General features: G+C 50.5%; 2 protein-coding genes across 3 annotated transcripts; both read right to left on the reverse strand.

Annotated features, from left to right (window-relative positions):
- Positions 1–859: 859 nt before the first annotated feature.
- On the reverse strand, positions 860–4,762 carry Tnni3 (troponin I3, cardiac type). 2 transcript variants are annotated; one of them, XM_021219398.2, is made up of 8 exons: positions 4,539–4,762; positions 4,270–4,282; positions 4,016–4,102; positions 3,533–3,574; positions 3,094–3,225; positions 2,569–2,658; positions 1,939–2,115; positions 860–1,008 (listed from the first exon to the last, which is right to left on the reverse strand). In XM_021219398.2, the coding sequence occupies exons 1-8, from the start codon at positions 4,547–4,549 to the stop codon at positions 925–927; spliced, it is 636 nt and encodes a 211-aa protein (XP_021075057.1). In that variant the 5' UTR covers positions 4,550–4,762; the 3' UTR covers positions 860–924. The 2 variants fall into 2 exon arrangements, with proteins under 2 accessions (XP_021075057.1, XP_029387783.1); XM_029531923.1 differs by having other exon boundaries at positions 4,246–4,282; positions 4,539–4,686.
- A 765-nt stretch (positions 4,763–5,527) lies between these two features.
- Dnaaf3 (dynein axonemal assembly factor 3) lies at positions 5,528–13,182 on the reverse strand. Its single transcript, XM_021219765.2, is given in 12 exon segments — positions 5,528–5,700; positions 5,743–6,142; positions 6,221–6,295; positions 6,428–6,539; positions 7,850–7,967; positions 8,306–8,428; positions 8,590–8,715; positions 8,951–9,133; positions 9,424–9,581; positions 11,981–12,074; positions 12,632–12,774; positions 13,098–13,182. Coding segments are annotated over 12 exon segments (1,752 nt in total). The 3' UTR covers positions 5,528–5,565.
- Between the last annotated feature and the right edge of the window lie 3,665 nt (positions 13,183–16,847).

Raw genomic sequence — 16,847 nt, forward strand, 5'->3', positions numbered from 1 at the left:
CTCTGTGTAGCCCTGGCTGTCCTGGAACTCACTTTGTAGACCAGACTGGCCTCGAACTCAGAAATCCACCTGCCTCTGCCTCCCAAGTGCTGAGATTAAAGGCGTGCGCCACCACCTGGCTAAACCCTGTTTCTTTATCACTTGGGCTCTGCCTCTCTGTGTCTGGGCCATATGTCTCTCTTTCTCGATCCTTCTGCATGTCTTTGTGTCTTCTCTCCCTCTCTCTCTCTCCCTCCCTCCCTCCCTCCCTACTTCCTCTTTTGTGGTTGGTTTTGCTTTGAGTGTGGTTTGGGTTTTTTTTTTGAGACAGGATCTCACTATGGCTGCCCTGGAATCCAGTATGTAGACCAGCCTAGCCTCGATCTCACAGAGATCCAGCGGCCTCTGCCTCCCGAGTGCTGGGATGAAAAGTGTGCGCCACCACGCCCGGCTTGCTTTCCTATTTCTGTCTCTTACAGGATCTCCGTCATCTGCCTGCCTCACTGTGAATATAGCCTTGTTTCTATTTTTCTTTTCTTGACGCTCTAAAAAAAATTATTTCTGATAAAGAATTGTGATATGTATAGATAGTTTGCTTGTCCTAGCAGTGGCCAGAAGAGGACATAAGATCTCTTGGCACTAGAGTTACAGATATTTTGAGCTGCTATGTGGATGTTGGGAATCAAACCTGAATCCTCTAGGGAAAACAGCCAGTTCTCTTAACCCCAGAACCACGTCTTTCCTTGGGTTTGGCACGCTCTATGCCCTCCATAGAAGAGACTAGCCCAAGTGAGAAACCCATGTAAGAAACTTGCCTGTGACTCCGCCCCATTTGCCCTCACCCTTCTCAAGTGCCCCAGGGTAGCAGACACACAGTCGCTTCCGGTTTGGAGAGGTTTATTCTGCAGGGAGACGTCCTTCAGAGCACAGTGTGGGAGCCGCGGCTCAGCCCTCAAACTTTTTCTTGCGGCCTTCCATGCCACTCAGTGCGTCGATATTCTTGCGCCAGTCTCCCACCTCCCGGTTTTCCTGCAAGTGGAAAGTCAGAGGTTAAGGACCCTTTCTGGTCTCCATCTCCTGAAGATCCTCTATCTGCCCTCTGGCTTGCTAGACCATTCTGTGCTGGAAGCCTGAGTAAGAATATGATTCTAGGCCGGGCGTGGTGGCGCACGCCTTTAATCCCAGCACTCAGGAGGCAGAGGCAGGTGGATTTCTGAGTTCGAGGCCAGCGGATTTCTGAGTTCGAGGCCAGCCTGGTCTACAAAGTGAGTTCCAGGGCAGCCGGGGCTATACAAAGAAACCCTGTCTCGAAAAAAACCAAAAAAAAAAAAAAAAAAAAAAAAAAGAATATGATTCTAGAGCATTTCCTGTCCCTTCGGTCAACCTGGCAAACTTCCTGTCATCATTTCCCATCTCCCCGTCTACCTCCAGTCACACTCATGCACTTCCTGTCTCCCCATGTACATCTAGTCTTCCCCCATGTATTTTCTGTGTCCTCCATGTACTTCCTGTGTCTCCCATGTACTTCCTGTGTCCCCCATGCACTTCCTGTCTCCCCATGCACTTCTGTCCCCCATGTACATTTAATCTTCCCCGTGTATTTCCTGTGTCCTCCATGCAATTCCTGTCTCCCACGTGCACTTCCTGTCCCCCATGTACATCTAGTCTTCCCCATGTACTTCTTGTCTTCCCCATGCATCCCTGTCTCCCCTATGCACTTCCTATCTCCCCCATGCACTTCCTGTCTCCCCTATGCACTTTCTGCCCCTCATGCACCTCCAGTCTTGTTGCACTTCCTGCCCCTCGATACTTCCTCTCTCCCTAATACACTGTCTTCCCTCCTGACTTCTTGAGTTCTCTTTATCAGTACTTCTCACTAGACCCCAAGTGTGTCTGCTCTCTGTCTGGACCACTCAGGCCTCCCCAAGTGTCTTCCTTCTCACCCTAGCCCACACTCACCTTCTCAATGTCCTCCTTCTTCACCTGCTTGAGGTGGGCCCTCAGGTCCAAGGATTCCTTGGCCCGGGTCCCCAGCAGCGCCTGCATCATGGCGTCTGCAGAGATCCTCACTCTTCGGAGGGTGGGCCGCTTAAACTTGCCACGCAGGTCATAGATTTTCTGGGTCAAATCTGCAATCTGGGGAGGACCATATGGGGCGTGGAGCCCCCATCTTCCCTCTGCTTCCTTCCTCCCTTCCTCCCTTCCTAACAATGCTTCCTTGTCCCGATCTTGCTCTCCGTGGTATCTAATCTTCCTCCTCTCTTCCAGCTCCGGCCCCAGACTAAAGCCCTGGGCCTGATGCTCCTAGCAGCATCCCTCAAAGCGTCTAACACAACTCCAGCCGACGACCTGCAGCTCATTGTTCCCTGTCCCAGAGCTCAACTCAATGCTCAGTTTCTACAGGTCTGTTTGTGCCACCCAGGCTCTACTCTGCAGAGACCGCTTCCTTCGCCTCGAGGTACCTGTGCCACCGCCAGCTCTCTGCTTAGAGTTATCTCAAGCCCGAGCGTCCATAGCCCTCAGCCCGAAGCTACAGTCTGGAGATCTCGGTCTAAAGTGAATGTGCCCAGGCTTCCCCAGGCTCCCCACCTCAGTGATGTTCTTGGTGACTTTTGCTTCCACGTCATATCTCTCTTCATCCACTTTGTCCACCCGAGCGTGAAGCTGTCGGCATAAGTCCTGATGAAGGAACGCGAGGGTGCTCAGAGGGGGGCTGGAGATTGCGTTCCCTGATCTGAGAGAGGAGACCTCTGGGTCTGAGGAAGGAGGCCTAGGCTCTGGATCCCCGAGTTTGAGAGAGGAGTGCTGGGGTCTGGACTCCTGCGTCTGAGGAAGGAGGGGGTGAAAGGAAACTGACTCTGGAATCTGCACTCCAGGGCACTTAAAGAAATATGGCCGGGAGCCAAGAATTCTGAGACCTGGCAGCTAGAGGCTGGAGAAATACACTGGGTTTTGAAGCTGTAGGGCTGAACGTATTGCTTGGCATAAGGATTGCAGACCCTGAGCAGAACTGGAGATGGTGCTTATGCTCCTGATACCCAAGGCATGCCAGGCCAGAGATGAGGAACATCGGGTCCCAGGCTCACCCGGAATCCCTGCTTTGTAAACTGGTACCTGAAGCTCTTCAAAGCCCAGCCCATCCAACTCCAAAGGCTGGCAACGAGTGCTCAGAACGCGCCCCTTCTCTCCACGTCGCTCCTCTGCTTCTCGTTCCATCTCCTGCTTCGCAATCTGCAGCATCAGAGTCTGCGGAATGGTTGGAGCAGACAAGAGAGTCCCAGAAAGTATAAGAATAACAGATTTCCCTTCATCTCCCAGAGAGACAGAATATCCGAACATCCACGTTTGTGTCTTTTATTCAAAAACTGCCTCGTTTTTTTTGTTTGTTTGTGTTTTTTTGTGTTTTTTTTGTTTTTTGTTTTTGTTTTTGTTTTTGTTTTTTTGCGCGCGCACGTGTGTATGGAGGGTGGGGGGGGAGCGGGGGCTGACGAAACACAACCACTCCTCAAAAGCTCCGCCCACCAAAGCCCACCCCCTCCGACCTCACCATCACCTTCAACTGAAGTTTTCTGGAGGCGGAGATCTTAGACTTTTTCTGCCAAGGGGATACGGAGAAAGGTCAGTGTGAGGTCCCAAAGTGGACACTGGGCGGAGTTGCAAGGCACCACCACCCACTCGAGTGCATACCCATTCGGGTCACCCATTCTTCAACCAGAACGCCGAGTCCACTGGAAGCCACGCCCCTCGGTCCCATCTACCAATCTTTGTCTCTGACTAGAGCTACGCACTGCCTTTCTATGCACTGCTAACCACCACGCTCACGCCTAAACCTTGCTGTAGGCAGAGGAGTTCCTCCCACAGGCCGTTGTCACCAAGCCCAACCTGCACTTTTCTGAAATTCTGCCCCACCCATCTGGCTCTGCCCATCACCAAAGTGCTACCACACTACCACTCCTCTCCAAGGCCTTGGTGCCGCCCCTTCTTGGGTCTCAGGATTCTTGAACCCAGAAGCCCATCCGCTAGGACCCCGCCCCACCTTGGCGTGTGGCTCGGTGGCATAGGCTCGGTAGTTGGCAGAGGAGCGGCGTCGGACAGGAGCAGGCGCGGGCTGCGGTTCCCCAGCCTGGAATTGAAGCAGGCTACATCACTACCCAAACCCTCCCATCCAGCCCTTCCCGGATCCCTCACCTCTAGCGGCAGGTTCCCCTGCCCACTGGTCCCCAGCCCTCTCCTTGCAGCACCCACTCTGGGCCGAGGGTTCCCTACCCCACTTCTTAGCTCACAGCTCACCGCATCGCTGCTCCTGAAGAGAGAGAAGCCATGAAGAGGAAATCACTGACGGTGGTCCCCCCTGACCAAAAGGTTGGGGCTACCTCTTCTACTTTCTTGAACCCCAGGAGTCTGAATCCCAAATTCTTACCTCGTTTCTACAGAAATCTAACCACCCTTACCTCCTACTCTCTCAGGACAAGTATCCGACCTGGTTGCACCCTCCAGACCGACCGCACCTCTCCCTGTTCTTTGGGGTCTCCAGCCTAAGGTTACCAAGATTCACATACTCGTCCGCCATGCTGATCTCCAGAGGCAGAGATCGGGATCGGAGATTCCTGGAGGGTCCTGGAAGGGTGTCCTCGGTGACCTTGGAGGTCTCTAGAGGTTGGGTTCCCTCTGGGCTGCTCAAGTCTCACTGAGGACTCTGAGATAAGGGGCGAGGACAAAGGCTAAATATACTGCTGTCTCCTCCCCTGCCCAGGATGAGCGATAACAGGGTGTGAGGGGAGCCGTGTGCAAAGCTCCAGTTGGGTCAACCAAGGATCTACACCCCTCCTCCTTCTGACTCTGGCGCCCCAGCTCCCTCCTCCCTCAGACTTAGGAAAACCCGGAGCAAGCTCCCTCTTCTCTCAAATCCAAGAGTCCAGACTTCAGCTTCCCGTGTTCATACCCAGAAATCCAAGCCGGCCTTCTGTCCTCACACCTAGGCCGCTCACTGAACTGTAGTCTTTCTGAAACCTAGTGTGTTCTTTCTCTCCCCCACGTTTCTGTCGGTTTCAGTGCCCCTGGCGTGTTTAGTTTGAAGGTTCCTGGGTAGGACCCTAGATCGCAGCCTTCACTGCTGTGAAATTCAGCCAAGTCCACTTGCAAACCCACAACCGGGGTCCATCCCTGCTGTTCCCGACACCCCCCCCTCTTGGCACTAGAGACCGACTGAGGAGAGGACACACAGAAAGGTGACCCTGCGCTTTTTATTTGAATCACATTCAAGGGAGGCTATGCCCTTGTCCTTCCCAGAAGTAACATGTCAAGAAGGGCCCAAGACAAAAGAGAGGATCTGGAGCCCAGGGTTGTACCTTCAGCCCTCGATCCTTGTCAGGATAAGTCTCAGATAACAGTCTAGGGCCCACCCCACCCCCGCCCCCCAAATACTACAACTGAGAGTTCCAGGAAAGGAATTTGAAATTCTAGTTCTATTACTGGGGTTGAGAAGGGACGCAGAGTAAAACACCATTGCAACGGTGGGCTGAGCTGGCGGTGTCAATCCCTAGGCCTGCTTCAGCAGTTAAAGGTGGGCTACGTGGTCCCTGGGGTTCATGTGTCATGTTTTGGAGGTGCCTTCACCGACGACGTTGCCATAGCTTCCTGGAGTGGGCTTATCACTTCCGGAGGAGAGGCCAGGTCGGCTTGGGGAAGGCTGATCGCTTCTACGGGCAGGACTAGCTCAGCCTGGGGTGGGCTAATTGCTTCTAGAGGCGAGGCCCGGTCAGCCTGAGGTGGGCTCATCGCCTCTAGAGGTGGGAGCTGGTCAGCTTTGGGTGGGCTCACCGCTTCTAGAAGAGGGGCCTGGTCGGCCTGGGGTGGACTCATTGTCTCTAGAGGCGGGGCCAGGTCAGCCGGGGGTGGGCTCATGGCCTCTAGAGTGGGGGCCTGGTCAGCCTGGGGCGGGCTTATCGATTCTGGGGGAGGGGCTAGGACTTTGGAGGGCGCGGGTCCAGATTCCACAGCTGAGTCTCCGCCACCCGGAGTGGAGTCCCCTAATTTGTAGAACCGCGCAAAAGTCTCCGAGGGTTTGGCTACAGTGTGAGGGGCGAACCCAGCCACCCGCGCTATCTCCACAACGCGGTCAGAGAACGCCTTCAACTCTTTGGGCCGCAGGTCCACCAAGTACCTATTTTGGGAAACTATGTGTGAGGAGACCTGGCTTTTGGCCCAGCTGGAACCTTCCCGCCCCACTCCTCTGGCTCACCGAGCTAATTCCACAACCAGGTTCCCTCCTGGGGCCACGCAAGCCCCGAGCTCAGGGCTGAGAAGATGGACCATCCTGAGGAGAGAAAGGACTGGGAGCTGAGATACACAGGTGGGGACGGAGGTCCAGAGCAGGACGGAGATTGCAAAGCTGAAGTCTGACGAGAAAACTGGGGCCCAATCCTAGGTCTCTGTGTGTCCCACTTACCCACAGGACACATAGAGGAGCTGGAACCGGCCCTGGTAGCAAGTCTTGTGGTGGAGAGTCTGCGAAGAATCGAGAGGCAGAAAGTGGATAGTGAAGGGCTCTTGAGCAGGCACTGAAAGAGAAGGGAAGAAAAGGGTCAGCCCTGGGACTGAAGAGCTGGCTCAGTTGCTAAGCGGGCTTGATAATCTTTCAGAGACCCTGAGTTTTGCACCCAGAACCCAAGTGAGACAGACAGCTTACAACCACCTTTAACTCTAGTTTCTGGGGATATGGTGCCCTCTTGTGGCTTCCGAAGGCACCTACATGTGTGCTTGCACACACACACACACACACACACACACACACACTGAGACAGGGTTTCTCTGTGTAAGCTTGGCTGTCCTGAAACTCGTTCTGTAGACCAGACTGGCCTCGAACTCAGAGATCCGCCTGCCTCTGCCTTTGCCTCCCAGGTGCTGGGATCAAAGGTGTGCGCCACCACAGCCTGGATATGAATATAAATCTTGAGAGTCAAAGAGATGTTCACACAAGATGCAAAGCATTGGAGTTCCCACTCCTTATCTTCTACTTTTGTTTTGAGTCAGGCTCTCATCTTGTAGCTGAAGATATCTGAAACTGTGACCCAAACCAGGCATTTCCTCCTGTCTCAGCCTTCTGAGTAACAGGCGTGCACTGATGCACTGCCCACGGCCAGCTTTCTTGGCCTTTTCTTTAAAGTGATTGATTGATTGATTGATTAATTGATTTATGGTGATGGTGTGTGCCACAGTATGTGTGGGAAGATAAGGTGACAACCTTTACTGAGTCATCTCTCTCTGTCCATCATTACTTGGATCCCAGGGATCGAACTTGAGCTTCAAGGCCCTGCAAGCACATCGCACGTCTCCTTGCTGAGCTATCTTGTCGAGTGCTGGGATTAAAGGCGTGCGCCGCCACGCCCTGCACTCCTTCCTTTTTTTTTTTTTTTTTTGTTCCACCTTTGTTTCGTCTTTTTTTTTTTCATCACACTCTTCCTTTTTTTTTTTTTTTTTTAATTTCCCTGAACAGGATTGATGCAAATCTGGGGAGATGGGCCCACGAGGCAGAGACCCATTTTACAGATAGGAAAGAAAGTGGATGGTCCCTTGAATGAAGGAACGGGCATCTAGGGAGAGATGAGTTAAGGACTGGAATAGAAAGGACAGCCAGAATCCATGTAGGGAAAGTGTATAGGGAGGGATGTAGAGGGCTCCCAGTTAGAACTCTAGAGAGGGCTGAGAATCCTCCTGGTGGGGTCAGGGTTGGGGAAAGGGAGGGCAAGAGAGAAAAAGAGAACGAACATCAACGAGAGAGCATCTGCCCAGGTCTTCCAAACCAACTCCGTCAAAGCCTGGGGGGAAAAAAACGGTGACAATCTGAAGTTTGCAGCTGCTGGCTACCTACCATCTGGCTCGGGCGACTCTGTCTCCTCCACGTTCCCCCGGATGGCTCTCGGGCCCCTCCAGGCGGCCACTTCTCGGAACAGCTCTGTCACATTGTGCTGCGTGATCTCGCTTGCAGTCTGCCCAGGAGAAAGGGGGAGGGGCCGATGTTAGGCTTTGAACAATAGGGGTAGGTAAGGGCGGGGCTTACTGTGTACAGCCAGCCACAAACTAGAATTCCTTGTGACTTGTCCAGGGCTGGATGTAGGACTTAGTAAGAGAACTGGGTCATAGTTCTCCAAGATAGGGACCAAGAAGTTGGGGACAGAGCCTGTTACTTGGATGGAGACACTGGACCAAAATAAGGGATGGAGCTCAAAAAAGCGCTGGCGCTACTAGGCGGAAAAGGCAGGCTTGGAAGGACGAGAGAGCAGGAACTTGTCTGCTGGCCCTAACCCTAGTCCCACCGGGCTCACACCTTGACTGGTTGTCCGTTACTCGTCCGTAAGAGGCTTTGGTCGTCCGCCTCGATGCCAAAAGCCACAAATGGCCCCGTGGCGATGTCCCCCCAGTATCCGCGCGCAGCCACGCGTTACCCACGCTGGAAAAAACACAAAAAAAAAAAAAAGAAAAAAAAAAAAAAAAAAAAAAAAAAAAAAAAAAAAACCAAAGGGATGAGATCGCAAGTGAGGTCCAAACTGGGGACCTTTACTGGTAAATACCTAAAATACACAGACCAGGGGCTTGCGACTAGACACGCACGTGGCTCAGGAGGCGACCCGACGCCAGAGTCCTGTTGGGCACATGGTAAGCAGTCAAGTCTCTGAGCTCAAAAGCAACACCCGTGTCCCGCCAGCGTCGGAATTCCTGGATATGGATGACTTGGGCCTGGAGTAGAGGATAGGAAAGAAGGCCCAGATTAATCTGGTATAGGGATCCCAACCTTATACCTATAGGAATTCCTCCCACTTCAAACTCCAGGGTCCAGACCCACTCCTCCTTCCTCAGACCTAGGTAGGAGTCTAGATCTCAGTCCTCCTTCCTCATATATGGGCGCGAAGTCTCAGCCGTCTTCCTTCCCTCTGGACTCAGATGCTGGCCACCTGCTCCAAAGCTTCCTCACCCCTCGATCATGCAGCTTCATGCGTAGGTCCCAGTCGGCAACACCACGCCGGGCATCGTAGCGGGAACCCAGGTAGTGGCGCAACCTCGAGTCCCAAAGGCGACTCATGGGGAAGACTTCGGGTCCCTTCTCCCCACCAGACCAGAAGCGGAACACGGCCTCCAGGGCATCCCGCTCGCGAAACTGCACAGCCAGGAAAACATGGAGAGAGAGATGCAATGAGGGTTCCCCCTCCATTCCCATTAAGTAGTAGTGATTATGGGGGCGGAAAAAATGAGACACAGAGAGCAAAGTCTCCCCTAATCCTAGGCCACAGTAGTGGGAGTCACAGAGGTGGAATTGGGACCCCTCACACACGCCAGCCTGCTCCAGCCCCTCAATTCCTCTGAACTGCTCATTTCCATTCTTCCTGCAGCCACCCAAATTTCAAGCAAATTCCACTTCCCCCCAACAAAGGTGGGCAGTTGTGGCACCTTGAGCAGCCGAAGGTTAAGCCAGGGTAGTTGCTCCTCCAGGCGATCAGGCTCCGGGATCAGATTAGCCAGGTGGCTAGCCTGCGTGCGCAGGAAGGCAGCTACAGAGGGTCGCAGCAGCGCGTTCCCCCACAGCTCCAGGAAGATCTCACTCCGCTCTGGAGGGAGGTGGGAAGGATGAAACAGGGAGGGAGGCTGGACAAACTGCACCGATCCAGGAACTGCAACACCACCCAGAGCTGCTGATCGAAGCTGGGACTTCCCAAAAGCAAGGCAAGCTGACATATATCCCCAGGCCTCGTCTTAAAAAAATATTTTTAGGGCTGGCGAGATGGCTCAGCGGTTAAGAGTACTGACTGCTCTTCCGAAGGCCCTGAGTTCAAATCCCAGCAACCACCACATGGTGGCTCACAACCACCCATAACAACATCTAACACTCTCTTCTGGAGTATCTGAAGACAGCCACAGTNTACTTACATATAATAAATAAATAAATCTTTTAAAAAATTTAAATAAATTTTTTAATAATTTAAACTTTTTATTCGGTGTGTGTGTGTGTGCCTGGGTATATGTCTGTGCACCATGTAAAAGATCTTTCAGAGGTCAGAAAAGGGTGACATAGCCCTTGGAATACAATAAAACTTTATCTGAAAGCAAAACAAAACCAAAATCAAATCAAGACACCCCAAACTCCACAATACTTTAATATTGTAACACCATTTTTTGATTTTTGTCTTTTCCATTTGGTATTAAGGATGAAACCCACTGGGTGGTGGTGGCGCACACCTTTGATCCCAGCTCTTGGGAGGCAGAGGCAGGCAGATCGCTGAGTTTGAGGCCAGCCTGGTCTACAGAAAAAGTTCCAGGACAGTGAGGGATATACAGAGAAACTGTCTCAAAAACAAACAAAAAGGATGAAACCAAAGGGACTTCCATGTGCTGGGCTCCTTCTACCAAATGAGCTATTTGTGTGTGTGTGTGTGTGTGTGTGTGTGTGTGTGTGTGTGTGTGTGTGTGGTGGGTGTATTTGTTAGAATCTTACAAATCTTACAGAAGAGTGCGACAGATAAACTAAGTTCGAGTTGTTTAAGAACAATATATTCTAAATGCCCCGAGCTACAAGTGGCAATGACCAACTATACTCACAATAAAAATAACACCATTGCTTAGAGCAACCTGTGTCTATAGTCTCCCATTGTGGAGCCTGAGAGAGGAGGACCCCCAAAAGTCCAAGCAAGCCTGATCTACAATATATCTCTGTCTTAACTCCCCAGTACCTCTCACCCCTAAACATTTTATTCAGATGTACTAAGCTGTACTGAGTTACGGGACCGGGGGGTCAGAGGGCAAGGGTTAAAGATACCTGCAACCAAGTTTGATGATGAACTGAGTTTGAACTTTGGAATGAATACATGTGATGGAAGGAGAGAACTGAGCTCGTGTTATCAGCTAAACACTACACGTTTTTCTATAGACTCCTCACACGGAATCCTTTAGGTGGGGGATGGCAAGATGGCTCTGTGGGTAAGGACACCTGCTGCCAAGCCTAAGGATCTGTCCTTGAGACTCCTACGGTAGAAGGAGGGACCCAACTCCCGTGAATTGTCCTCTGACCTCCACTTGTAATCCGTGGCACGCACATGCACTCACTAAATAAATACATATTAAGGCCCACATTAGTGGGACCTGCATTTTGCAAAGGATGAAATAGGAAATAAAGACTGAAGATCTCTCTCTCTCTCTCTCTCTCTCTCTCTCTCTCTCTCTCTCTCTCTGTGTGTGTGTGTGTGTGTGTGTGTGTGTGTTCCTATTATAACACATGTGTGGGTATCAGATGATGACTTTCAGGGGTTATATACAGTCCCAGGGGTTAAGCCCAGATCATCAAGCTTGATCAAAGGTACCTTTACCAGCTGAGCCATCTCCACAGACTCCATTTGTTTGTTTTTTGAAATGGCATGTTATAAAACCCCACTAAACCTAAAACTCCGTGTAGCTAAGGACAACCTGAATTTCTGAACCTCTTGGCCACCTCCCTAGAGCTGGGACTACTTGTGCCGCCCTACCAGGGACTTTGTGCACACTAGCACTCTACTAACTGAGCTACATTTTCAAAAGTTTACTTATTTTGGATTTTTGAGACAGGGTTTCACTATGATCCCTGGTTGGCCTGGGTCTCACTATGTAGACCAGGCTGGCCTTGAACTCTTTGAGACCCACCTGCCTCTGTCTCCGGAGTGCTGGGAATAAAGGTGTGCACTACCAGGCCCATCCCATCTCCATCGTTTTAAATCACACCATTGGAAGGCCAGTGTCTTTGGGGGTGGGAGCTTTGAATTTGAATGCTAGAGTCTTTTGTTTCATTCATTCATTCATTCATTCATTCATTCATTCATTCTGAGACAGGGTTTCTCTGTATAGCCCTGGCTGTCCTGGAACTTGCTTTGTAGACCAGGCTGCCTTGAACTCAGAAATCTGCCTGCCTCTGCCTTCCAAGTGCTGGGATTAAGGACGTACCCGCCTCCCTGGCTGAATGCTAGGGTCTTAAGCAACTGACCTTGGAGCCCCATCTTCTCGGGTTCCTCTAGGGCTAGACTGAAGATCAGCATGTGTCGGGCCACCGCTTCCAGATTATTCTCCAGCATATAAAACTGGAGGAGTGACAGACAAGACAGTTCTGCAGACCTAGGAGCCCAGAACACCAGCCTTCCCCCACAGCCCTGTAGGGAGATGGAACCCACCCAGCGACCTTGAACAAGTTAGTGCAGCACTCCTCCACTGAACTCCATTCCCAGCACTGCCCCCACACCCCCACCCCCGTTTTCCTTTCTATTGTGAGGCAAAGTCTCACTAGGTCGCCCAGGATGGCCTTGAACTTGCGATGCTTCTCCTGCCTCAGCCTCCGGAGCAACTATGATTACAGGCTTCAACCACTAGCTCCAGCTTGCTAGGCCTCTCTCTTAAGCCATAAGTCTAGATTCCAGATCATCCCTCACACCACTCCTGGAGACCTGATCCTTGGGCTCTCGCTCATACTGAAGCCCAGAGGCCTCAAACCCCAGGACCTTACTTCCCTAGGACATGGGTCTGAGACTCTCCAGATCCCACAGCCTAACCTCTAGGACCTGGAAACTTTCATTGCAATCCTCCCTTCTCTCAAGGGCTCAGGCATCTGGGCTCCAACCACGATCCCAGAATCCCAACTCACATTGAACCTCCTGAGAGGCCAGAGGGCTGCCCTGGCCAGAGTCCGCAGCACGTGTCTCCCATCCACAGAACCTAACAGCAGGGCATCCAGTTCTGGGACCTTGCGCTCTGTTTTCGACTGTGAATCTGGATCTACAGGAGGACCTGGCAAGAAGATAGCGACCAGGGACTGGTCGTCTCTCCTGCAGCTAGCTAACTTTAGAAGTTAAGAAACCAGCAGGCTTGATACCCCGAGCCTGAATTCCAAAAAGCAGCGATACGTTTGCCCTATAGCATTCAGTATTATCAAAAAAGATTCTGGGGGTACCCCTCTCCCCAAGCCAGTTAATTTAGGGAACATTGGCATACACACCCCATTAGCATCCCCTACCACGGACCCAAGTGCTGTGGGCTGTGCACACAGTCCACAGTTGTAGTAGGAAAGGCACCTCTGTCTAAGACCGTGTGTGGTCTTAGGGTAGACTCACTTTCTGCCTGTAGGTCCAGCGCCGGGGACAGACCCCACCAGGACACAGTACCATAACCGGCGCCTGAGCCCGCAGGCGTGGTCATCGCTCTGTGGCACAGGAATCCGGGGAATTCCACGTTTGTCCATCTCATCCCTCCCTTTCTCGCTGCCCCGCTTCTTGCCCCTTCGCCTCCACGTTAACCCCTCACCTTTATTCTTCGAAATATCCGTAGGTGACCCTTCTCCCGCAGGGTCCTGAGCCACCACAGCAGTCTCACAGAGGCTTCGCCCACTCTGAGTCATCACCCAATGGGAGCAGGTGGTTTTGCATTACTGCTATCAACTGACCAATTAACGTGAAAAGGTGCCGCTCACTACGAACTTTTGACCAATAGAAACTCCGAGAGATGGCTGCGGTGTGGTCTGGCACTGGACGCGGACGCGGTTGTCATAACGACAGGCGGACCAGAGTAGGGTGCCTGCTTTCTGGATCCGTCCAAATTTCTAGGAAAGGGAGGACCTACTTTGCTGCTTCAAATTAAATCAGAAGTGAACGAAATATTTTTTCCTGTTCTTTCCTTCCTTCCTTTCTTTTCCTTCTTTCATCCTCCTCTTCCTTTTTCTCCCCCTCCCCTCCTCCTCTCCTCCCCCCTTCCTCTTTCCCCTCCCTCCTCTTCTTTTTGAGTCAGGGTTCCTCTGTATTCAAGTTACTCCAAACTCACAGCAGTCCTCCTGGGCTTGGTTTAAGGACTGTGAGCCACCACTCCTGAATTTTAATGAAATCTCTGTGAATCCAAATTATAGCAGGAAGCCCAGACGTGCCTTCAGATCTCTGTTTTGTTCTTTTGTTTTTGTTTCTTTCACACCTGGGCTCTGTCTGAATACAGGCCTCACCAGGTGAAAAACAGGACCTTGCTCAGTAGATTTTCTAGAATATATGATCAGGCTGCTACTCACAGTCATTACTCAATAATGCATCTTTAGCAGGCACCATGGCACAGACTAGTAATACCAACATTCTGAAGTAGGAAGATCAGTGGTTCAAGACCAGCCTGCCCTACATATCTTATTCCAGCCCAGCAAAGGCTACCACACAGTAAGACTCTGAATAAAAGCAAAAAATAAAATAAAACAATCAAATTAAAAAAAAAAATTCCTCCCTCCTGGAGCTGGAGAAAGGCTCGGCAGTTAAAGGTACTTTCTGCTCTCCTAGGGAATGGGGGAGTTCAGTTCTCAGCACCACATCAGAAGGATCGTAACTGCCTGTACTTCCAGTACCAGGGGTTCTCATGCCCTCTTCTCACCTCTTGTGAGCACCCACAAACACTTGGAGTAACACACACACACACACACACACACACACACAGAATAAATTTTTCAAATACAAATTTAAAAATCTCCCTCCTGGGGAGATATCTAACCTTGGTCTCTCAGATCATGTTAGGCAACAGAAGAACTTACTAGAATGAAGGAAAAAAATTAGTCAAGACAATGCTACAGAAATGATACCTTCAGGACTGACTGGCATCAATTTTGGTCGAGCTCTTGTTAATCATAACGGAAACACTGTGCTCCATTCCCAGCACCCCATCAGTCCAGGTGTGATAGTACATGACTATAATTCAGTCATGTGGGGTGGGGGTCACGGGATGGAAGTAGGTTTAATAATTCAAGCATCATTATATACAGAGAGGGGGCTGGAGAGATGGCTCAGCAGTCAAGAGCACTGATTGCTCTTCCAGTGGACCTGGGCTCAGATCCCAGCACCCATATGTCAGTCAGCTTTTAACCATCAGTATATAATTCCAGTTCCAAGAAACCTGATGCTCTCTTCTGGCCTCTGAGGATATACATGCAGGTGGTACATGAGTATACATGCTGAGGACATACATACATACATACATACATACATACATACATACATACAGGCAAAACACTCACCCAATAAGGCAAGAAGAAATATATACCATAATTTATAACATATAATTCCAGACTCATGATGAAGCATAACACCTCACTCCTTTCCGTGTGTTTCGTACCATGTGCATGTATGCACACCCATGTGTGGGTGCTTGTGGCCATGAAAATGCAGATGCCAGAGGGGGGATGTCTGGCCTTCATCGTTTTTGTTAGGCTGCTCCCGAATCTGTGAGACTCTGTTCCCCAATGGGAGCATTGCCCATGCTCTTGGCCATGCCCGCCTGCTCTGTTGGTGTTTTGTATTTCAGGTCGACACGGCAAGCACCGCCTCATCATGTTTTACTCCTTTTGGTGATAGGATAACATTCTATTCTATTTCTCCCTCATCACTATGCCTGTCATTCATTCTTAGTATGTCATTCAAACGTCACCTCAGAGATCTCCCTGACCCCCCTAAGTCATCTCAACATTCACTAGACTTCTTTTTTTCTTTTTACCACGTAGCCCCGGTTGGCCTCAAACTTGTGTCCTCCTGCCTCTGCCTCCTTCAGCAAATCCTACCAGCATCTGCCACCACAACTGGCCACAGGACTTATTTTCAATTTGTTTTTAAGATTTATTTATTTATTATATGTAAGTACACTGTAGCTGTCTTCAGACACTCCAGAAGAGGGCATCAGGTCTTGTTACAGATGGTTATGAGCCACCATGTGGTTGCTGGGATTTGAACTCTGGACCTTCGGAAGAGCAGTCGGGTGCTCTTACCCACTGAGCCATCTCACCAGCCCCCTCAATTTGTTTTTAAAGAACACTCTTTTTTTTTTTTTTTTGAGACAGGATCTCTCTATTACATAGCTCTGGTTGTCCTGGAACTTGCCGTATAGACCAGGCCGACCTTGAACTCACAGAAATCCGCCTGCTTTTGCTTCTTGAGTGCTAGGACTAAAGGCATGTGTCACCACACCTGGCTTAGATGTGTATGTGTGTGTGTGTGTGTGTGTGTGTGTGTGTGTGTGTGTGTGTGTGTGTGGTGTGTTACCTACATGTTTGTGCACTACATGTGTGTGTCCAGTCCCTGTGAAAGTCAGAAGAAGGCAGGCATCAGATCTCCCTGGAACTCAAATTACAGATGGTGTGACCCAGAGTGGATGATGTCCTCTGCAAGAGGATCAAGTGCTCCTCCCCACTGAGCCAACTCTGCAGACCCTGGGTCTCTTTCTTTCTCTCTTTCTTTCTTCCCTTCTTTCTTTCTGTCTTTTTATATCTTTTCTATAATTAATTAATAATTAACTTTACACCCTAATCTCATCATGGATCACAACCCTCCAGCACCTGCTTGCTCACTTTCATCTTCCATGATCTTCACTGTGTGTTATGGGGGCCTCCTTATGTATGAACTCCGACTGGAGGAGGGGTGAATGTCTGCAGTGGCAGTCTGTCTAAACAAAATAAGTCTTCAGAAAAAAAAAAAAAAGTCTGCACGACAACTCCGCCTCCCCCTAAACAAGAACTCCCTTTGTGCTCCCCTGTTTGTACCAAGAATAGAGAAGTTAAGGTTTTATTAACTGAAAGGATTCTAGAAACTCTTAGGCACTTATGCCCAGTCCCAAGGATGAAAGCTCACCATCAAGACAAACAGTGGGCCCAGGCCCAGAGCCAGAGGCCTTGGCAGTTGAGGGCAGGAGTTCAGTTAATAAGTGTAGAGTAGTACCCACAATCAATTCCCTGGGTATGTGACTTATGGGATGATTGGCAAAACCTGGTAGGTCCCACAAGGAGTAGATTTGGTGCTTATTTTAGAAGTTTGGAGTTTGGTTTTTTTTTGTTGTTGTTTGTTTGTTTTTCTTTT

This window comes from Mus pahari, chromosome 19 (assembly GCF_900095145.1).
Source record: "Mus pahari chromosome 19, PAHARI_EIJ_v1.1, whole genome shotgun sequence".
In the NCBI taxonomy this organism is placed as follows: Eukaryota; Metazoa; Chordata; class Mammalia; order Rodentia; family Muridae; genus Mus; species Mus pahari.

What these genes read in the sequence shown, in the direction of transcription:
- Tnni3 (XM_029531923.1), bottom strand. An exon ending in GCTGTGAGCTAAGAAGTGGG is followed by an intron (nt 4,103 to 4,245) that starts GTAGGGAACCCT and finishes CTTCAATTCCAG; the next exon opens with GCTGGGGAACCGCAGCCCGC. An exon ending in CCAGAAAACTTCAGTTGAAG is followed by an intron (nt 3,226 to 3,532) that starts GTGATGGTGAGG and finishes ACCATTCCGCAG; the next exon opens with ACTCTGATGCTGCAGATTGC.